Source organism: Coffea eugenioides, chromosome 10, assembly GCF_003713205.1.
Source record: "Coffea eugenioides isolate CCC68of chromosome 10, Ceug_1.0, whole genome shotgun sequence".
NCBI lineage: Eukaryota > Viridiplantae > Streptophyta > Magnoliopsida > Gentianales > Rubiaceae > Coffea > Coffea eugenioides.
Genome location: NC_040044.1, coordinates 28,761,422 through 28,784,494, shown reverse-complemented (window position 1 = coordinate 28,784,494; position 23,073 = coordinate 28,761,422). Strand labels below are relative to the sequence as shown.

General features: G+C 35.4%; 2 protein-coding genes across 3 annotated transcripts; one reads left to right on the top strand and one right to left on the bottom strand.

The window, feature by feature from the left end:
* Positions 1 to 4: 4 nt before the first annotated feature.
* LOC113749602 (zinc finger CCCH domain-containing protein 25-like) lies at positions 5 to 3,522 on the top strand. 2 transcript variants are annotated; one of them, XR_003464549.1, is made up of 5 exons: positions 5 to 266; positions 399 to 508; positions 625 to 812; positions 1,232 to 2,069; positions 3,364 to 3,522. XR_003464549.1 is itself a non-coding variant. In XM_027293395.1 (4 exons), the coding sequence occupies exons 1-4, from the start codon at positions 94 to 96 to the stop codon at positions 1,631 to 1,633; spliced, it is 873 nt and encodes a 290-aa protein (XP_027149196.1). In that variant the 5' UTR covers positions 5 to 93; the 3' UTR covers positions 1,634 to 2,124. The 2 variants fall into 2 exon arrangements, 1 of the variants encoding a protein (XP_027149196.1); XM_027293395.1 differs by lacking the exon at positions 3,364 to 3,522 and having other exon boundaries at positions 1,232 to 2,124.
* Positions 3,326 to 19,275, bottom strand: LOC113750619 (histone H3.v1-like). The gene is made up of 3 exons (XM_027294576.1): positions 18,775 to 19,275; positions 17,571 to 17,949; positions 3,326 to 3,420 (listed from the first exon to the last, which is right to left on the bottom strand). Exons 1-3 carry the CDS (start codon positions 19,273 to 19,275, stop codon positions 3,326 to 3,328), a joined length of 975 nt encoding a protein of 324 aa, XP_027150377.1.
* Between the last annotated feature and the right edge of the window lie 3,798 nt (positions 19,276 to 23,073).

Genomic DNA, 23,073 nt, shown 5'->3' with positions numbered 1-23,073 from the left:
ACAAGCAGCCGGCCTCCTGAAAACTCTTTCTGGGTCCCCCAGGTTCCCGGCCAGCCTAGGTTTTCGTGAACCTTCTGAGTTCTGAGGAAGAAGATGAATCCATTGACGTTAGTGAAGCGGATTCAGAACATCAACGCGAAAGAAGCAGCCCTAGGCATCTCCGACGAGGCGTCCTGGCACACCAAGTACAAAGACTCCGCTTATGTTTACGCCGGTGGCCTCCCTTTTGACCTCACCGAAGGCGATCTCCTCGCCGTCTTTGCTCAGTAAGTCCGGGACTCGCTCAAAAGAAGTTATATTTTCAGCGCGGAAGTTAAATTTCTTTCAGTCGACCGGCCCAAATAAAAAGTAGTAATCTGATTATCTTCTTTATGCAATTATTGATGAACTGATTTTAGGTACGGGGAGATAGTTGATGTTAATCTTGTTAGAGATAAAGGCACCGGAAAATCTAAAGGCTTTGCTTTCATTGCTTATGAAGATCAAAGAAGCACAAATCTTGCTGTAGGTCAGTCCTCAGCATTCAGCAATTTCTGTAATTCTTTATTGTTATTATTATTCTCCTTTTTTGTGTTGGAAGATTTTTTTTTTTGTATTTTAATTTAAAGTATTTGGGGTTGTTAGATAATTTGAATGGTGCCCAAATTCTTGGGAGAACAATCAGAGTTGACCATGTTTCTAAATATAAAAAGAAAGAGGAAGAGGATGAAGAGACTGAGCAGCGAAAGAGGGAGGAGCGTGGGGTTTGCCGTGCTTTCCAGAGGGGCGAGTGCAATCGCGGAGCAGGGTGTAAATTTTCGCATGATGAACGAGTGAGTGAGATTTTTCTTTGTTTGGTTTTGTTTTCAGCCTTTTTGGATTGGGATTCTTAGTTCATATTAAAATGGCTAGTTGCACCATCCTTGATTTTAATCAGTTACTGTTTATCAAAACAAGTAAGAACTTCAATGGTAATGTATTGCTTTACTGTTTATTGCATTATCAGGTATTCTGTTTAATTCTGCTTTGTATTCTTTGCAGACGTAATTGCTCTAAAACTATAAACTGTCTCCGTTTTAGTTAATTTAGCATACAACTCTTGGTTGTAGTTAATGAAATACTATGGAGATTTGGCTGAGTCACAATTTACCAGTCCTGGAAATGTTGCTGGTCTACCATAGTTGATAACTTATGAAGGCTACTTTTTGCTGCTTACTCTTAAGTTGCTTGTGCTTTTCTATTCTTGGTTTAGAGAGCTGCAAACACGGGTTGGGGTCATGAGGAAGATAGGCATTCACGATGGGCCAATGACAAGTTTGAGGGTTCCACAGGTAACAGAAAACAATCTGGTGTGCCAGACCGTGTTCTGGAATCTGCTAATCAGAAAGGGCGTGGGTTGACAGATAAGGACTCCAGAGATTCCAGGGCGAAGGGCACCAAGACGGGCTTAGACAGACACTATGAGCATGGTGAATTGAGTCCCAGAGATAGGGGACACGGGGACTATGAGAAGAGATTGGACAGAAAGGAGACAGATGCGAGGCATAGGGATGACAGGAATGACTTGCGTGATAGAGAGTCAAGGAGGCGTGATGCCAAATCAAACTCGGGTGAAGATCGTAATGGTAGAGGAGAAAATATCAAGAAAGTATGAAGATGGATCCTACACAAATGAAGATAGAGATAATAGGGGTTTAGACAGAAGGTCGACTCGTGATAAGGTAGTCTCCCCAAGCCGTCCTAGAAACTCTGATGATGATCATCGGCATAGGTCTCACAGGTAGCAGGAATCCTCTAGTTTTGGGGACAGATGCTGGGTGTTTCTAATGACTACACGCTCTTGTTTTTTGGCTCCACAGTACCCTTCTTCAGGTTGCCTAGTTTTATCATGTGCGAGGAAAATTACAGCAAGGCAAAGAATGACTTGCTGCATAACGTTGCATTTGCTACAAGATGGCACTATTTGATACTTTAATTCCGAGGAAGGCATTTAATTAAGTAGGTGCCTCTCCCAAATGTTGCATTATCAAAGTTGTAATGGCTGTGCGAGACTAGGGATAAATCCATTAGAACCCCTTGTTTGCATCAAGGTAAATGGTTCTTTGACATTCACTTTACTAATCTTCAAAGCCAAGTTTCCTTCTAGAGTCCATTTATCATCTTATTTTCTGTTTAAAATCATTATGTAGTATCTGTTAGTGATAATCTACTGCAAATCTTCCCATACTGCATTAATGTTAGATCGCATTTATATCTTTTTTTTCCTTTAGAAGAGAACGCGTTCATATCTACCACTGACACTTTATAATTTTATAGTAGTAGATTTTATTTGTGGTTCTACAACAGCCACAAGTATATTAGTATCTTCCATTTCTTTCTCCTTTTCAAGCTGAGATTAAGTGTATCTAAAACTAAACTAAAAGCATAGGGGCAATACATCTAATTGTGCTTTACGAATGACGTGAATGTTTCTTTGGACATTCTATAAGAAATTATTTCTTATTAATATTCGTTTAGTGCTTTATTACGTACTTGAAACTTTTCCTGTACCAATAAATGGAGCTTTTCTCTGCTAATTGCTATAGAAAGTCCTAATCAGTAACCACTTACTATTCTTCTTCTATTCTCTCTTCCTTTATTGAGAAATACCTGAGCCTCTTTTTTAATCCTGAATGTTACACCCTTTACTCTGCATAAGAATATGCTTTGCATAGATATAGCGTGTGACGTTTGAAGTTTCCTACTATTACTCTAAGAAGTTTTATCCTGTTGTAATAAGTATACTATCTTCATATTATGATATTTTATTGTTACAACTTGAAACAAAAATTTGGGGCTTTTCATGTTTTCAGTGTCTGAAAAAATATTGAAAAAACTCTTCAGCTTTGAAAGGTTGGAATAGGACTAACAGAAATTGTTTATTGTTAGTTGTAGCAATTTGTTGGTCTTCATATTTAATTATCCTTAGTATTTGGGTGGTTTTGTGTAGAAATGTACTCCTTTTGGACTATGAATAGATGGTATAAATCAAACGCTCTAATTCTTGAAAGAAATGAAGAGTTAGACTAAATTCTTTTTAATAAAATGAAAGTTTGAATAATTAGTGGTTTGCATCGGTCATATACTGACAATAAAGTGGGCAGCAAAAACACTATTGAGCGTCTCTGCTTTTGATACACAAATGCATAGTGAAAGAGGCACTTTTCCATCTTTCTATTTCTTTTAGAAAGAAATAGTTAAGGAAAATATCTAAGCAACAATTGTATATTCAAATTACTATCAGCAGGTTGAAGGGAATCACTATTAAACAAATAGCTACACGAGAACCTAAACTGTTAATGTAATTTCAGAGAAATGCTTCACCACTGTTATTGTATGGAACAGGAGATCCTGCAGAAAGGTTTTCTGTAACTGGAGGTGGACTCGAATAGTGGCGAAAATCTGAAGATCTTAAATAGGAGCTGAAATTAGTAGACATAGGAGATGAATTTTTCTGAAACCATTTACAACATTGGTCTGACTTTTCATATCTTCAGAGACGGTTTCCTAGAGTATGCTTTCTACGAACTTCTTATCTGCATGTAAGATATCTCCTGTTTTCTTCAAATGCCAGAAGGCCAAAGGATTGCATATGATTTATAAAGATGAAATTTAGCTGTCAATAAATGTTGAATAGACCGTTCATCCGGGTGATTGGAGGTGAGTCCACTCTAACAGAAACGTAAGTGTTGGGTTGAATATAAAGAGCCAAAAGAGCAGTGACTTCCTTCAAGTTTTTCTGATTTTCCCTTCAACACAGCAAGCTTTTGTTCAATTGAGTTAGTGGTATTACTGTATCATTGTATTTGAAAAATTTATTTTTTGAAAAAATAGCCAATCCAAACGGAGTCTTAAATTCAAAAATTATCTTTAATAATTTTTATAGTCATACCAGCGAATATAATCTAGTAGTCTTCCTAGTCATTATCCACAAGAATTTCCAGCATTTCAATCAGTTTAGACCTGTCATTCTTGGACAATGATGAGGATAAATATTCAACACCCTAAGTACCTTGGCCATCTTGATATATGTTGGAATATGGCTGTATATCTATCTTTTCCTTTATTTGTTAATCCAATTTTTGATGCGAATCCTGAGTATAAAATATTTGCATGTTTATTTAATAAAACTAAAATAAAATTAATAAATAAAAAATATTAAAATTATATAAAAAAATAAAAAAATGAATTAAAGGAAAAAAAATATGTAGAAAATAGATTTGGGTATTGGGCGGGATCAATCTAAACCCATCACAAAGTGATCCCGCCCAAATTAGTCCCAAAACACATATGGGTAAGGTTGGACCCAAACCCATATGATTCGGTTCCATCTCAAACCCAAACAAATCCCGCCCATCCCGCCCATTTTGCCACCTCTATATATGCTGCAGCGGATTTTTTACCGTCTCCTGGTATGAATCAAGAGTCTGTTATACCGTCTTTTTCTCAGCTTCCTGGTAGACTTCGTGCAATCATTGAATTATATTTCATCAACATGCCTTATGTTATGACTCAACACATATAGGAGTAGTATTTCTGATTTTCTTTTTGCTTAAATTGTTATATTGGAGGTTTGGGTTATGTCTCTGTCCTGCTTTCATTTTTTATTAATAAAGTTTGGTGTAATCTTATATACACTGTCACCATTAGATATATGACACATGTACAAAATTTAAATTTGAAATTCAAAATTTGCTCATGTGTTATTTATCAAACCATAATAGTGTATGTACACCAGGGGCGGATTTAAGGTGGGGGCACTGGGGGGCCCCTTAAATCCCTATAATATTTATACAATTTTAACGTAATTTTGACTGTGCCCCCACTCCCCAAATTCCATTTCCTCCTCTGTCCCCAATTTCCCCCCTCGCACAACCGACGGTCTCTCTTTCTTAATCCATCATTTATTGCTCCCACCTTTCTTAATCCACAACCGATGGTCTCTTTCTTTGTTCCTACTTCCTAGTTCCCAATTTCCCTTTCCTCCATCATTTGTACTTGTTGGTGAATTCATTTTTTTTTGCTTAAAAAATTAGAAAAAGAGTAGATAAAAAATTTTAGCATTATTTTTGCCTCCATTAAAATTTTTTTCTGGCTCCGCTCTTGATGTACACTGACAGTGTATGTAAAGTTTACTCATAAAATTTTGACGTTGATATCTCTTTTTCAAGTACGGGATTTGCTATTACAAAAAAAAAAAAGTACAAAAGAAAAAAAAAAGTACAAAAGACATGTACATTTATATGGTAACTACCCTTAGATCATCCTGTGCCTTTCTAGAGAGCCCGAGGGGGAAAGATCCTTTCCACTCCATACTATAACAAAGGTTTATGGCGAATTTTTCCACTTCATGACTGCTCTGATTCCCTCTTGTAATAGAAGGAAAAGGAACATTTACAAAAGGTGTTAGCAAGAGCTATAATATCTTCCACTAACACATTATTACTTCCTAATCTGGTCTATCACTGATTTACAGTCTCATTGCACATCCACCTGTCTCCAGCCTTCTTCTTGTGCTTTTACCAGTTGCTAACCTGATGGTCATTGTCTTTGGCTGGTTGAGCCTCCATATTTGGCACCACAGGCAAGATGCGTGAGCATTTGGAGGATTTGGGTCCAAAATTATGACACCACATCTAACCGAATCCACATCAAAATCAAAATCATGCAAGACAACTATAGGGTAGAGTTGGGTCCATATTCAGATCAAACTCATCTTACAAAATGTCCAGATCTATATTGCGACAAATGAATAAAACCTGTATAACAAATCTCCAAGCAATTGGCATTCAATTGAAAGATAGAAAGCAGCGATCATACTGCCTTCATCCATTGTAGGATTCAATCACACACATATAAATTCATTATTCGGATACATGTTTGCTTTCAATTATTTTTAAAGAAATTACTATCCGGGAAATGTTAATGTCATCCTGCCTTTTCATACTGGCACTCGTACTATCTTTTATTTTTCATGATATTAGAATAAATGGTGAAGAAGATGATGTGATTGTCACTATAAATAGTGGGATGTCATTAAGAGTTGTATTTGTATTTGAATTAATCTTATATACACTATCACAATTGGATGCAAACACATATGCAAATTTTGAATTTCAAATTTAAATTTAAATTATGTGTTATATATTTAACGACGAAAGAGTATAGAAAATTCAACCTTTGTATTTGTGGGTAGACAAGAAGTACAAAGACCACATAAGTTATGGGTATGAATTTTTTCTTTTAGGAGCATGGATTTGGGCCTGAAAAATTGGATGGGTTTTGTACAAAGAAGATTTTAGCTTAAATTTTACCCATTAGAACACCTGATTTTGATTTTTTATAAAAATTAGATAGAGAACAACATTTTTTCAATTCGTATGATCTCTATCTTATAGTCTCATGTTTTGGATCCTGGGTAAGCATGCCTTTGCACAAAATTTGCGTCGAAAACATTAGGCGTAATTACTTGCTAAATCCATACCAGAGCTGAGTACTATTGGGCCCAAGAAAGGAAACCCATACCTAGACCAAAGTGGGCTTCGTTGGTCAATGAATATTAATAATTTCAGAGAATTAAAAGTTAGGGTGTACAGTCCCTTTTACATATCATATTCATAAATAAAATTTACCGTTAGATGACAAAAGAAGTGTTATTGACCCTTAAATTAAATATTTAAAAATTAAACTATTTATCTTCAGAGAGAGATTCAAGTTGAGGGAATGGTACTTGAAAGGGATCATAGAATTTTCCTAAAATTAAGTACATTTGCAAGATTCTTAATAATAAGATTATAGCAATGAAATCAAATTGAGTTCTACTTTAGTATAAGCAAGATATAACCATTATTGTCAACCCCAAAAAATGACTATTCTAACAATCTTATATGATCCAAAACTTACAATTAACAAGGAAATGTTTCACTCTCGCAAATCTGAAATCTGAAATAGTTATATGACTTTTTTTTTCTTTGTCAAATTCTACAAACAAAAATAGAAAAACTCGAAACATAAATGCTACCAAATAGCTCCTCAATAATTGCAACTTGTAAAAAACCATTTTAAAAACATTTATCGAGTAAGAACAACCATATGGCAAACACACTTTCCATTCAAAAATTTTTGGACAAACATATTGTTATGTATCTTTTGTTGTCTTCCATAGGTCCATTCTAAGCATGAAGACGAAGTCGAAAGTGTTCAAACACTTGAAGACACATTCTCACATCAATGACAATTGTCAGCAATCATGCATGTCATGTATGTTTAGCCATTAGGGGTCAATCTCCATGTGTACCTTATCTTCAGTGATCAAAAATTGCATTAATCAAGATTTGGATTCTGTAAGATATAACCATACAATTCGAATGAGTACAACAACTTATGTTCAATTTTATGAGGGTGAGGTAATGAAAATCATGTAAATTATTACTCATCAACTAGTTGATTGGCTGTCCAAATCACATAATTTATCAGTTGTTGTTTCTCAAAAAATGGTGTGAAGTAACTAGAAAACTTAAACCTAAATCATTACAAAACAAAAAGTGCGTGTGTGTGTACATATATAAAATAATGTTTACAAATATCCCATTTGATATGCATTAGATGACACTCATGACTTTTTTTGTGAGTCGTGCAATCTCAGGTTATATTATTCTCTTCAACACTAAATTTTTTTTTTAAAAAAATTGAACTATTTTAAATTGTTAGTTGCATGAATACAAAAAATGTTGAGTTCGTTTGAATTGCAAATTTTTGTAGAAAAATATGCTGTAGTGATGTGATGTATGTGAAATAAAATGGTAATTGAAAAATGTGTCGAGAAAATTTTTCTGTGAAAACTTGCAATCTAAATTGTGCAAATTTTTAGCAACTAATTGATATAATATAGTTACGTGATTGGCTTTCTAACATACAAAAATAATTTGTCACGTGGATTGTGAAGATATTTTAGCACAATATGTTGACCAAATAAAAGGATTTTCCAAGCAGCACATGGGGTGATCTTAATGGTTGTGGTGACCCATGAAGGAAATGGCATTGGGTTCTTAGAAGCATGCATGTGTCTGCGTCTGGGAAAGAAAAGCTCAATGGATTATCTGGACTTTTGTTCCTCCCGAAAACTACATTGGCTGGTCAAAGCATTTTCTCACTTTGAAGTGGGAGATCCATTCATTATACTGAAAAAATGAACCACACAATATGATGCTAGATGACATTATCTTATCGACAAGACCAACTTTATCTTTGATAGCTACAAAGATGATGATATGTCGGTCCTACTTTGATCTTGGTCCCCTGGAAGCAGTTGCAAGTTCACTTCGGAGAATCGTGCAAGGATTCGGGTCATCGACCTTTAGTTCTAATCACTCGAAATGAAGAGTATTTACAACTTTTTTTTTTAGGGAAAAAGATATAAAATACGTTTACGACTAAACGAATTAAGTGAGAAAGATAAAAAAAGAAGATGTCTCACTTCATAAACACTTCCTATTTTCCCTCTCTTCTACGAATGAAGTTAATTTTAAGACCCTATTTTTGCTTTGAAATTTCGTGCCGATGTTTCGCTTAGTATAGCAATACTGTTTTTGAAAATAGCATTGTGGCATTTGTTTTAATAATCTTCTCTCAAAATTTTAGAAGGCAAATTTATGAACAAAAACTATTAGAGGGTAAAGTGCATCACCTGTTTCGGCACTTCTCAAAAATCTCATTTTATTGATTACACTATATTTCATGTCAATTCACCCACTAAACTGGTAAAAAGTAATTAGTTAAATCACTTTGACGATGTTCTTAGTTAAAGAAAAATTTACAGCACAAGAGTCGCGCACTATATTTGTAGGAGCATGTGTCATTTTACGCATAAAATAATATAGTGGACAGCGAAATGGGACATTTGATATTTTTAATTACCGAGTAGCACATGCATTACCACTGGCCATTGGGTCCAGTGGTCACCATATTTGGTGACCTGAAGGTCAGGATTCAACCCCTGCCTTCCACAAATTTGTCACAATATGTGACTGGTCTTAGTTGACCATCTCCCTTTACCCCTTTGTTAAAAGTGTTTTCATGACTCTATGACTTTCACATTTTCTCTCTCTTTTTGTAAGAAATATAAATCCAGTAATTTTCCAGCTAAAACACCTCTATTGTTTTCCTAAGAAAAATAGGAATGCAAGAATCATTATTGTCGTAGTTTTTTTAAAAGAATTTTTTCCTGATAGGGCTTAATAATCTATGCCGCCAGTCAGTGAACATTTCCAACAGAGGACATAGTACCGTTCGAGTTTGGTACCGTTTGGTCCAGTTGTCGTACATTTTATATTATTTAGTATACAATTATATTATATTATTATATTCAAAGTAAAAGTGGTGTATATAAATAAAATATTTAACATATATTCAATATAACATTATAATATATTTATACATCAAAACTTTAAACATACACAATGATTGAACAGAACTGAACAAAATACAACTGTACTGAGTTTGTGTCCAACTTTTCCAATGTCTCATTTCATTTGCAAACTACTCCATATGCACCCGCAAAAAGTAGCGTATTGCTCATGTGCGGCAAGTTCTTCTCTCTTGGCCAAGCAAATAGATGGAATGACCAAATTGATCAATAAATATAGTGGGCGAAATGAAACTTCCAAGTGACAAGTGACGTACTTTACCCTTATTGTTATTGTTCTAATATTAATTTATAAACACTATTATCATTATCCAATCTATGATAGTTCATCTCCATAGTCTTTTCCCTTTGTTTTTTTTTTTCCCTTCTTTTTGCCGAAAGGATGTTAAAGCATTCTACTGTTCAACATATTACATTTACACAAACTACTTTATTTGCAATACTATTTGATACCTAGACATCCCATTGCTGAAGTTTAGAATTTCTAATTAACTATTTTAATCATGCTTGCCAAAAAAAAAAAAGCCTAAAACCCCCTCTAATGGTTAATCCTGTTTCATGATGACTGGAATTTGGTTGGGATCAGAAAAGGGCAGCGATTCTAGTTTTGATTGTATGTCTCAACCAGAAAGTATTGATCATCCAAATTGGCTTTTGACCAAACTTCATTCAGTTCCTACAATGATATCCACCAAACTGAGGACCCATATTTGCTGTCTAGACGATCTACCTGACTTGTAACTAGCATGTTAACATTGAAAAAGTGGATATGGACTACTGATTTTGTTGTCAAGTTCTTTGTCTGGTCCCTTGCAAGTCAAAGATGAAATATGGAAGGAAAAGTTTTGGATTCCAAAAGTTCGCAAGTTACAGTAGCACCAAATAACATACATATATGTACATATGTATGTACATAATGACATAACAGATGTACAAACTAAGGTAAGAATTACTAAAATTTTTCTCACGGACGTGCAATTGATCTATCTAATTTCAAATCAATCCATCTTCGACAGAAAACTATACCATGCAATTAATATTGTGATACTACAGAACCTGCATTTGTCTTATTTTTTACATTTTTAAAAATTTTTTCTAGTAGGGGAGGGCTGAAATTTACACAAAAAGAAAAGAGGGGATCGAGGAGTTTGGGGAAAAGGAAATTTGTGCTTCCAAAGAAGAAGAACAAGCAAGCAAGGAAAATAAAATTGAAAATGCACGTTACTTGCTCAATGAGCTATTACTCAATAAACTGAAATATATTTCTAAAATATTATTATTCTAATTAAAATTTACCAAGCTCACTTATAAGTATGATCTTAACAAATTCTCAAAAAGAAAGTATAAATAAAGCTGGACCAAGTGAAGTTTCAACAGTTTAAACCACTCAATAACTTTATACATGTTAAAATATAAGAATCTCATGGTTTAGTTAATTCTTAATAGGGATAATTTCAAAAACCTCCCTTGAGGTTTTTGACAATTTTATTTGGCTTCCCTGCGGTTTCAACAATTACATAGACCTCCCTTGGTCCAATCAAATGAATAAAATGTCCTCCACTTAATAACTAAATCATAAAGGGACATTTAAATCCAAAAAATACTTCTTATTATTCTACTTGTCATTTTCTAATATCAAAAAACAATCTCCATCAATTTTCTAATTTTCATCTCCCCCTCCCTCCCTCCCTCCCTCTTTCATATTCTTTTCTCCTTTTCTCCTACAACCGCTTCTCCCTCTCACCAAATATTGTGCTCCATTGTTACCAGTCACACCACTATGAATTTTTTACCATCTCTAAAATTTATCTATATTTTTTGTCTTCTTATCTCTTTCTTACTATAAAAATTTTAGACCCTTTCTTTTTTTTTTCCCAATAGTTTTACGCTTTACAAATGTTAGCCAATTGAAGTTACCAAATTAACAAGGTGCAAATTGTGGATTTTATTGTCAAACTAAGGGAAGATGAAAAATGTGACAGTGATATAGGGAAAAAAAATAAAATTGAGAGTTGGAACATAAAGAAGTGACTATTTTGTTTGCTAAGCAAAAAAGTCTAGCAATTACTCATTGATTCTCTCTTTTGTTTACCTATTGATTGTGGTTTTACTATAAAAATAGAAATTTGTCTTTATTTCTAAGACTGCCAGAGCAATGATGAATTATGTTCATAGGGACATGGGGGCATTTCTTAGTTTAGTATTGGTAGTGGCCGTAGTGAGTTGCATTAGGCAAGAATTAGCGAGTAATGAATTTTGAGATTAGTTGGAGTCGCTGGACTTTGTTTGTTTTAGTGAATGTGACACATACAAGAAATAAAAGATTAAAACCTTGTTTTATTTTGTCTTGTTCTCTGAAGAAGGGTATTTTAGGATATTTGTGAAAAATTATAGGCTATTGGGTCTATATTGTTATATAAACCTTAAAAGCAAGGGAGGTAGGTGTAATTTTTAAAACTTGATGGGAGCTCTCTGTAATTGCCAGAAACCTCAAGGAATGTTTCTGAAATTATCCCTTCTTAATATCATCATATTTGTCTGTTTATTGATTATTGTTAGAGCTTGATGCTGACCACAAAGTGTGACCTAGTTGAATTTGTAAGGAAAAGGATCATGAAAATATGAGAGTAGTCTAACTTGAATCTGTTTCAAGGTTTCAAACACGTGAATAAATACAAAATGGCATTACATTTTGTTTACCATTCAGCCAAAGGTTGATCCTGCTCGTGAGAAGATCTGTATAATCTATCTATCATATATGAAACTAAATCAAACTAACATGTAGTGAGGGGAGGGGAGGCTCTTAAAGTCCTTGCCGCTTCTAAGTTTAAGGTTCGAATCTTGATATGATAATTGGAGGTCAGATGGGCATGGATAACTGTGGGAGGTTAAAAAAAAATTGTCAAACTAACATGATGTTCTTTTTGTTTACTCCCTCCTTTTATAGCTTCCATGACCATTGCCTCGAAGGACAAAGAATTATTTACCAAACAATTCATAGAAATATCTTGAGAACAATAATAATCAAAATGAAAAAGACCAATAATTGAGCCGAATCTTAATTATTTTGATGTATAATATTTCAACGACAAGTATTAGCTGAATGGTTGAAGGGTCTTCTTCAAAAGGGTCGCCAGGATTCTGGATAACTAAACTTCCCCACTCCAAAAGACCAAAAGGAAGCAAAAGTAGATATTTCAAAATAGCAAGTTGGTCTGGTTTGTCATAGCTAGTGACCTAGCAAAGAAAAAGGGGTTGGTCTTGGTAGCAAACTAGTTTGTAGATCCGTGCTCAGTATTTGTGTTTAATGTGAATGAGGAAAAAGGAAATCTATTTCAATCTAGTTAAAATTTTTTAATGGTACTGAATTCAATTTTGGGATAGTTTTGTAACATATCAGAAAATGAAACGAGGCAAGAATTCTTTAGTAAAGTTGGAAATAAACTAACATCTTTTTATCACAAACCTACTTAATTTGGGATCCTTTCTTCACTTTTGTATATGTGCACATACAAATGTTTAGTTGTTTCATCGTAGAGTATACATGCCTACGCCATAGTTTAGTATCTTTTTTTTTTTTTTTTGGTAAGTTTGAGAACTCGAATTCAATACCTCTTACTTATAACCCCTTCAACCTTACCATATAATCAAAGCGTCCCTATTTAATATCCTTTTTGAATGATGCTTAGCTTCAATATTCTTTTTTCACCCATATTCGTTTATGTCAAGACTTGGACCATTGAGAAGAGTATCATTCTTCGTCATTTTGGTCGAAGGTGCTTCACCTGATTAACAGCCAAATAAATGAATAAATATTAATTCAAGGTTTACAAAAACAAAGATTTTAAATATTCTTAGTAGATCCATTTCCACCGTTACCTCCATTTTGGCAATAAACTCTTTCTTAACTCTTTCTTTGCCACTGTGAAAGAGAATGAATGATCATGTAAAAACACGCATACATGTGATATGAATATACTAATCTAGTCAAAGTAATGATCCTATATCATGCACCCTGGTGGGATCAATATTCTAAGTTTGGTAGCAACGAACGTAGTTTCTTTTAAAGTTAAAAAATCAGCTCAAGAAAAATTATGTAATCATGCAATTGTAAGCATTAAGTGCTTAAATCAACAATAAATATAGGGTAAAATATTCAAAAACTCACTACAGTTTACCGAATGTTCAATTTAACTCCTTCCAGTTTGGAAATTTATACTATAGCTCCTTGTGATTTCAACTAAATTGAAAAATTTTAACAGTTGTATGTGAAATATTAATATTTCCCCTACTAACGTGAAATGGTTTCCGTTCAATTTTTAATTTAGTCAAAACTGCAGGAAGCTAAATTGAACATTCATAAACCACAAGGAGTTCATTTATACGAGGGCAATATTGACATTTCACGTATAACCATTAAATTGGATGTTTTCCATCCAATTTTTAATTTAGTTGAAATTACAAAGAGTTATAGTGTAGGTTTCTAAACCAGTGGAGGTTAAATTGAACATTTGACAAACCACAAGGAGATCCAACCACAAGTAATTCAAATAATTTAGACATCGTATAATTTTGACCTAGCATAGCCTTGCTTTAGAAAATTTAAAACATAACTAAACTAAAAAATACAATCATGGATTTCCCTAAAGACATTTAGAAAAATGAAATTCAAGAGGCAAAAGAAAAAAAAGTAAAAGAGGAGTAGCAAATCTATTTTCGTTGTGCTTTTACTACTCTCTCCTCGTAGCTTATCCCTCAGTTCTTGATAGTAGGAAAAATATGGTGTGAACATAGCCCCCTCCTCTACTGCTATTATTCGATATTTATAATGATTCTTATGGTTTCTTGACTCATGAGTTGCAACAACTTATGAAGCATAAGACATATATTCATTCAAAACCGAACTTCATTCCGCAGTTTTCAAAGCATTGCTTTTCCCTTCTTCATCTTTTTTTTTCATCTTTTTTTTTCATTGTCTTTTCAATTGTAGCACGTACATCAAATACTCATCCCCCCCCCCTTTTTTTTCTTTTCAGCTATCTTTCATTCGTGAATAACATGATTGTACCTCTTTTTGAACTTCTTTCAATTCTCCCCTATCTATCATTTTCTATCCTTATTTTTCCTTGTAAACAAAAAGTGTGCCATTAAACTCTCTTACAAAGGTCATTTAGGATAGCATAACTGTAATAGTAGCTAGGCTCGTTGGAAAGTAAATAAGATTCCATGAAAGAAAGTCGAATGATGGTTCTTTCCATTGTTCATATTAAAGCTCAATAGGGACACTAGGGATTAATGAATAAAGGTGGGTTTGAAAGGCTCAAACGTTTCAAAGAATGCCTTTTACCATCATTTTCAAGTCGATCCTGATCGCCTCAAAATGTAATAAAACAAGCTCTAGGATAGATTGAATGATTAAATGGACATAGTCATTCACAAAGCAGTCACAATTCGCTAGAAAATATGGATGTAAAGTGCTCGAAAACTTCATTATTGATAACAAAGATAAAATTATCATCAAATTAATCAATTACTCAATTAACACTCAACTTATCATCTTCAATCATTATGAAAAATCAATTATATATGAAACTTGAGTTAAAATTCAAGAAGACTAAAAATCAATTTGATTAGTGTATATTTTGCCTAATATTTTGTATATATTTTGGATGGATTGTGGTTAATTAGGCTTAAAATGATTATAAGAATGGTTATTTTGATGATTAGGTGATAACTAGTTGATGTAGTAAGCAAACTGTGGAAAATTGTGTGAAGGCGGGTAGACTTATTTGTAAAACTTGTTTTGGCAGGAATACAAGATAAACAGCGCCCATTACAATTTACTGCATTGGATTCAGAGAAAAGATACAGCACCGAATAGTGGAAGTTGAACTGGGTACCTCGCCGTATACTCATCAGAAAGTTTTCAGAAGCAAGGGTGTTGAGAGGTATATGGCATTGATTAATGAACATGGAGCCGAATATCAAGTTGGATACTTGTCAGATTGTTTTGCAAGAGCAAGAGTGTTAAACAGTATCCGGGGTTGTAGAGCGAAAACCAAATCAAATACTGAGTCGAATACTTGATTAAAAAAATTTCACAAGTTGCGCAACTTGCACAACTTATGGCCTGCTTTTCATCCTTCTCTTTTACATCAACTATGACATTTTGACAACCACTTTTTAGGTTTAAGACATCAACTTTTATCAACTTTATGTCATTCTACTTTTAACTTTTGACTCTTCAAGACAAAAGAGGTTTCTTGTGGAAAATTGAAGAGACATGAAGAGAATAAATAGGGGCAGCTTTGTGTAAGGATCGAAGACAACTTAAGAGGGGGGGTGAATTAGGTTTTCAAAAAAACCAGCTAAGATATAGGTCACTTTTCTTCAAGGCCTACCTTTCTTTTCTCAAAGACCACCCAATGGATCAGATTACTAAAAAGCACAGGTATTCGTAAGATGAAGAGGAGAGCAGTTTATATGGAAAAGCTGTAAATGAAAATAGAGAAACAAACCAGACTTCAAACTCTACTGGAGTTTGAACAGCACTTTTATATACCAGGTTACTTCAAGTTGAACAATCTTGCAACCAATATCCTGTGTACAAGGGAAGGATCACTTCCTTCTTGCCCCAAACCACACTTGGTCAAGCAAGGAAGTTTTACAAACACTCGAAAAACCCTCACAAAGCTACACTATTGAAGAAGCTGTGTCACACTTGAAAAACTACCAGAAAATTGCACAAGCTAAGAATACAAATGTTTCTTTGGAGTATTCTAACACTTGAATCACTCACAATCTGATGTAGACTTGATGTGCAAAGTTGTTCTGAGGTGGTTGACTTTGTTCTTTTTATAGGAGACCAGAAAATTCTTCAATTAATGCTGTCAACGGGTAGAAGGCAACTAAAGAGTCAACTAGCCGTTGGTGCTGTCGGACGTCCGATGTTCAGTTTTTATGCGTCCGAACGAGATCAATGAGTTCTGGAAGTTTTCTTGAATCTCTTAGGACGTCCGATCCCTTATCACCATGCGTCCGAGGGTAAGATGCACACTTGGAATTCCTCTTCAATTCCTTCGGACGGCCGATGTGTCCAGAGTGTTGCGTCCGAAGTGCAGCAACGCTTGTCGGACGTCCGATACTCAGGTGTTGAGCGTCCGATCGTGATCAGTAATTGTAGAAACCCTGGCTTGTCTTCTTCGGACGTCCGAGTCTGAGTTCTTCACATATCCGAAGATACTCAAAGGATATCGGATGTCCGATACTCTCCTTTTGTGCGTCCGACAGCTTCCTCAGCACTTTTCATCCTTTTTGATCTTCTTTTATTTGCTTTAAGTCCACAGACCTGTTTAGTGTCATTTCTGAAAAGTATCTCTACAAAGAGTATTAGTAACATCCATTTGTTTTGTAATCATCAAAAGATATGAATTGAGATAAACAATCTCCCCTTTTTTGATGATGACAAAACATTTGGATCGAGCAAAAATATACGAACTAGGATATAACAACTCGTCCTAACGAAGTGCATAAGTATTCAGGAAGAAACGCAATCTATACCATCAGTGCTAATCCAACGCAACTCCCCCTGATACTGACTCCCCCTAACTAGTTACTCTATACCATCAGTGCTAATCCAATTCTCCCCCTTTTTGTCATCACAAAAGTGATATCAGTTTTGATACCAGCAGTATCAGATAACATCAGTATGATCCATCAGAAACATTATCAATAACACGCAATATCAGATAGTATCAGCAAAATCCATTCATGTTCAGTACAATTTGGAATCAACAGAAACATTCATAACGAACACATTCATTCAGCAGATTCCATAACAAACAGTCATTCATAACAAACATTCATAACAAACACTTAGTTATAACATCCATAAACAGTAGAAAATATCCAGTTGTACAGACCAGGTGTACATCACTTAGCCAAAAGTTTTGCAATGCAAAAGATGAACTATAGTCCTAGATTAAGGTGCAGTGACCTAGTAGTGCCTAGATGGTGATTTTAGATGATCCAGGCCTCCTCCTGGCCAGACGAAACTGTTCAGGGTCCTCTTCTTCCTCAGTTTCTTCATCATCATCTTCATATGCTTCCTCAGTTGCTGGAGCCTTGCCTTTATCCTTGGGCTGAGAACTGGAAGCTGGTGTGGTCTCAGTACCAGTAGTAGGCCCTGTGGGCTCAAGTCTTGGCTCTTTCCCATGAACATTTGCATTGTTTTCAGGTATTGGAGGGACAAGAAGATTTCTGTTTTCAATGAAGGAGGATTGTTGGGCAGGGGTCATGGTCATCATGAGACCATCTTCAATAAGCAAGACATGTTGTTTGAGGTCTTCAAGTAAGGAGATGACTTCAGAATTGGATGTGAAGGACTTGCTGGCAGACTTTCTAGGATGAATGGTGAAGGGAGAGACATAGTCTGACTGATCACGAGGAGTCCTAGGAGTGACAGGGGTTTCATGAAAGTTTTTCCTTCTGGATTCAGCCACAGTCTCCTTATAGCACCAATGGCCATCAAAAAATCTTAAATTCTTTCTTTCAAAATAAGCTTTTGAGAAAACTGATGAAGCACTGTCTTTGGGAGATTTTCCAGAAAAAGGTATTTCAAAATATGCAAAGATAGGAGTCAGAAATCTGCCATAAGAGAGCTACCTACGACTGTTAGTGCTAATTTTGAGCAGAAACTTGCACATTACAAAACCAAAGTCAATGCGGATTTTTTCAACAAAGCAGTAGAAAAGATAAAGTTCCATTTTGTTTGCATCTGTTCTGTGGCCATTAGTTGGCACCAACAGATTCGAAATGATGGTGAAGATGATTAGATTCTGAGGACTGAGATCATCTAATCTTGCCTCAGCAGGAGTATTGAAGTGAGTTTGAAAATAGGTCATGAGTTTGGCAATGTAAAAATGATGGTAGGCAGAAGGAAATTCCTCATACGAAAAGAAATTTGTAATTTTTCCTTTGAAACTAGATTCAATGCTAGTTTTCAGAATGGAATTCACAATGTCAGGAGTTAACGTGATGTCTATAGAGTTGACCCTAGAGATGAGTTCAGTGTGTGATTTACCCTTTCTAAGATTAGCAAATAATTGATAAAGCATGTCAGGGTAAAAGACATTAGGAATGGTCAGAAGATGAGTCCATTTCTGGAATTCAAACAGTTTAATGACAGGTTCAAGATCAAGCTTACGAAATTCGTAGGGAAGGATGAGCCTTTGGGTGATGAACCCTTTTTGAGAGACTAACTCAAATCTGTCTCTGGCTTCATCATCAATGAATTTTGGGAGAGGAGTGGGTTCTGTTACGGGTTGTGATACTGGGTCTTTCCCAGAACGTTTCCCTTTTGAGGTTTGTGTGCCAGATGCCCCAACATTTTGAGCCTCAGTCCTTGTCCTTGGAGACTTTCTGGTGGAGGGTTCAGGTGTTTGCTGATTCTCAGCAATGTTTCCTTCATTCTGCTGATCAACAGAGGGATCAGCAGATTGCTTTTTCTTGGATTGGGGAGTGCTCTTCCTCTTTGCAGTTCTCTTTCTTTTACCAGATGACCTTGTGACAATTTCATCATTCTGGGTAGCTTGTTCTGGTTCCTCATTTCCACCAATTGTGTTTCCTTCAGAGATCTGCTCTTCCATCTGCTCATCAGATGGTTCAGCAGTTTGAGAAACCAATTTTCTTTGGGCAGTTTGCTTGGCTTTATCACCCCGGGTCACAATCTTCTTTTTAGGTGATTTGGTAGACGGTTCCACAATTTCAATGTCCTCATCTCTAAGTCTAAAGGACCGTCCGACACTAGTAGATCCACCTCTGATTCTAACCATGATGCAATGTGGATGTGTTTTTGATACAGAACGTGTTGTACAGAGGAAGAATGCAGTATGAGCAAGAATGAGAATGCATTGAAATGCCGCAGGGAGAGAATTATAAAAAGTTAGCGTTTCGGATATGAATTGGGAACAATGAGGTAGTTGACGGTTAGGAGTGATTTTTATGGGTGGTTAATGGGCAATAGAGGTGTAATGGAGTTGGTTGAGTCAATTTCTTGAAACTTGGTTTGATGAGAGAGGAATTTGAATTTTAAATATGAAAGGAAACTGAAAGGTTGCGTCCGAGACTATGGAAGATAATGAATTGGGAAGAATGGGTAACTGCCTTATAGTGCTCAATTTTTGAGTGTCGGACGTCCGAACGTAGTGAAGCGTCCGACACAACCGTCCGAACCAGGGTTTTTCTGATACTGGACGAAGAACACTGTCGGACGTCCGATAAAGATTGACCAGAAAACGAAACTTAGAATATTTTTTCTGAAACGCCCAGTTTTGTTCTCAGGAACACAAATTGATCCAGTGGAAGAGCTTTTGTGAGGATATCAGCGATTTGCTCTTTAGAAGAAACAAACTGGACACGGATTACCCCCTTTGAGACAAGATCGCGAATGAAATGATGCTTTATATCAATGTGCTTAGTCCTAGAGTGCTGAATGGGATTTTTTGTCAGATTAATTGCACTAGTTTGTCACAGTACATAGGTACACATTCATACACTAAACCAAAATCATTCAATGTATTTTTCATCCATAACAATTGAGCACAACAAGCACCAGCAGCAACATATTCAGCTTCAGTAGTGCACAATGAGATAGCATTTTGTTTTTTACTAAACCAAGATACCAAACAATTTCCAAGAAAGTTGCATATACCAGTAGTACTTTTCCTATCTATTTTACACCCACCGAAATTCGCATCAGAGAATCCATATAAAGGAAGTTCATGACATTTTAGATACCACAAACCAAAGTTTAAGGTTCCTTTAAGATATCTAAAAATTCTTTTTACTGCATTCAAGTGTGATTCCTTTGGACAGGATTGAAATCGAGCACATAAGCATACAGCAAACATGATGTCAGGCCTACTGGCAGTTAAACTTCCAATCATACCTCTGTACTTCTTTTCCTCAACTTTTGTACCTTCCTCATCCTTGTCAAGTTTGGTAGAGGTGCACATAGGTGTTCCAACAGGCTTTGAATTCTCCATTCCAAATCTTTTCAGCAGTTTCTTGGTGTATTTTGTTTGATTTATGAATGTTCCATCTTGGGTTTGAACCACTTGAAGTCCAAGGAAGAAGTTCAGTTCTCCCATCATGCTCATTTCAAATTCTTTTTGCATGACGATGGAAAAGTCCTTGCACAGGCTCTCATTAGTAGCACCAAATATGATATCATCCACATATATTTGTACAATTAAAAGATCTCGTGAGCTTTGTTTTGTGAAAAGTGTAGTATCTACAATGCCCCTTTTAAAACCATTTTCAATCAAAAATCCACTCAGACGTTCATACCATGCTCTAGGAGCTTGCTTTAATCCGTATAAAGCTTTTGAGAGTTTAAAAATATGATCTGGATAAGATTCATTTTCAAAACCAGAAGGTTGGTCAACATAGACTTCTTGATCTATAAAACCGTTTAAGAAAGCACTCTTAACATCCATCTGAAATAATTTAAAATTCTTGAAACATGCAAATGCTAGAAACATTCTTATGGACTCCAGCCTAACTACAGGTGCAAAGGACTCATCAAAGTCTATTCCCTCTTCTTGAGTATATCCCTTAGCCACCAGCCTGGCCTTATTTCTAACAACCTCCCCTTTATCATTCATTTTGTTTCTAAAAACTCACTTTGTGCCAATGATAGGATGGTCTTGTGGTCTAGCAACCAGGGTCCAAACTTTGTTTCTTTCAAATTGGATTAACTCTTCTTCCATAGCTAAAATCCAGTGCTCATCATTCAATGCATCAACAACATTTTTAGGTTCAATATGTGATACTAAAGCAAGATTGTCTACTAGGTGTCTAGAAGAACGAGTTCTGACCTTTTCAGATGGATCACCAATTATAAGCTCCCTGGGATGGTTATGAACAAATTTCCAGGTTCTTGGAAGATCATTAGGAGTAATGGTATCTCTGTCATTCACTTCTCCAGCTGGACTGTCCTGAGTATCAGCATCCTTTAAATCAGTTTCTGGTGAAGCAGAGTCATGATCATTGATTGCTAACTTCTTTAGTTCTTCTTGAACACCTGTATCATCATCTTCACCACAACTCATAGAAATGTCACCATTAGATTCATCAAATGTAATGTGTATCGCCTCCTCTATAATCAGTGTTCTACGATTATAAACTCTGAACCTCTTTTGTTTTCACAGTATCCCAAGAAAATTCCCTCATCAGATTTCTTGTCAAACTTTCCAAGATGTTCCTTGATATTCAAAATGAAACATTTACAACCAAAAACTCTGAAGTAACCAACAACAGGCTTTTTGTCAAACATAAGCTCATAGGACGTTTTGTTCAAAATTGGTCTTAGGAGAACTCTGTTCATGGTATAACAGGCTGTGTTTATGGCTTCAGCCCAAAAATATTTTGGTAAATTGCATTCACTAAGCATGGTTCTAGCAGCCTCTTGGAGAGTTCTATTTTTTCTTTCTACAACTCCATTTTGTTGGGGGACTCTAGCAATAGAGAATTCATGAGTAATGCCATTATGATCACAAAATTCTGGAAAACCGTAGAACTTGAATTCTGACCCATTATCACTTCTAATCCTAACAATTTTCAAGCCAAGCAGATTTTGCACTTTAGCAAACAATGAAGTAAAATTCTTAAAGGCATCATCTTTATGAGTAAGAAATATCACCCAAGTATATCAAGAGTAATCATCAACAATCACAAAACAATATATCTTACCACCAAGGCTTGTAGTTTGTGTAGGACCAAACAGGTCAAGGTGTAAAAGTTCAAGTGGTTTTGAAGTAGAAACACATTTTTTGAGTTTAAAAGATACCTTGACTTCTTTTCCAAATTGGCAAGCATCACATATCCGGTCCTTTTCAAATCTGATTTTTGGGAGACCTCTAACAAGATCCTTTTTAGAGATTTCCTTTAGCAAATCCATGTTGAAGTGACACAGTCTTCTATGCCATAACCATGGGTCCTCATTTGCTACTTTGAAACATTTGAGATAGGAGGAATCAATTTTTTCAAGAACAACTACATAGACATCATTAACCCTTTTTCCTTTGAAAATAATGTTGAACTTTGAGTCAAATATGAGACATTCAAGCTTTTTGAACAATACAAACAGATTTCTATTACACAGTTGGCTAACACTTAATAAATTGTAGCTCAGATTGTCAACGAGAAGAACATTGTGGATAGAGGTTTGACCATTCTTACCAACATCACCAATACCAACAGTTTTGGCTTTGTTATCATCTCCAAGCGTTACCTTTCCACTTGCTTTTTGCTTGAGTTTAATGAATTGTGATGCATCACCAGTCATATGTCTTGAACATCCACTATCAATGAACCATTTTGATTCTTTAGCAATGTTATCCTGGTTCACCTACACACAAACCCACAAGATAATACTTGGTACCCTTTACATGTTGGGTCCTTGAGAGTTAGTCTTATGTCTAACTATCCACATGCATCTCATGCCATTCCTCATGTTTTTCTTAACAAAACAGTTGCTATTCATGTGACCAAATTGACAACAAAAGTTGCATACTGACATTGGATCAATCAAATGAACAGGTTTAATGAATCTGACTTGCCTTCTCCTG

Excerpts from the sequence above, each read along its gene's own strand:
- LOC113750619 (XM_027294576.1), bottom strand. The coding sequence starts at position 19,275 with ATGGTTAGAATCAGAGGTGGATCTACTAGTGTCGGACGGTCCTTTAGA. Across the intron at positions 17,950-18,774 it reads AACGTTCTGGGAAAGACCCA|GAGACTGTGGCTGAATCCAG; the intron begins GTATCACAACCC and ends TGGTGCTATAAG. Across the intron at positions 3,421-17,570 it reads TTCTCAGCCCAAGGATAAAG|ATTTTCGCCACTATTCGAGT; the intron begins GCAAGGCTCCAG and ends TAAGATCTTCAG.
- LOC113749602 (XM_027293395.1), top strand. The coding sequence starts at position 94 with ATGAATCCATTGACGTTAGTGAAGCGGATTCAGAACATCAACGCGAAA. Across the intron at positions 267-398 it reads CTCCTCGCCGTCTTTGCTCA|GTACGGGGAGATAGTTGATG; the intron begins GTAAGTCCGGGA and ends AACTGATTTTAG. Across the intron at positions 509-624 it reads AAGCACAAATCTTGCTGTAG|ATAATTTGAATGGTGCCCAA; the intron begins GTCAGTCCTCAG and ends TGGGGTTGTTAG.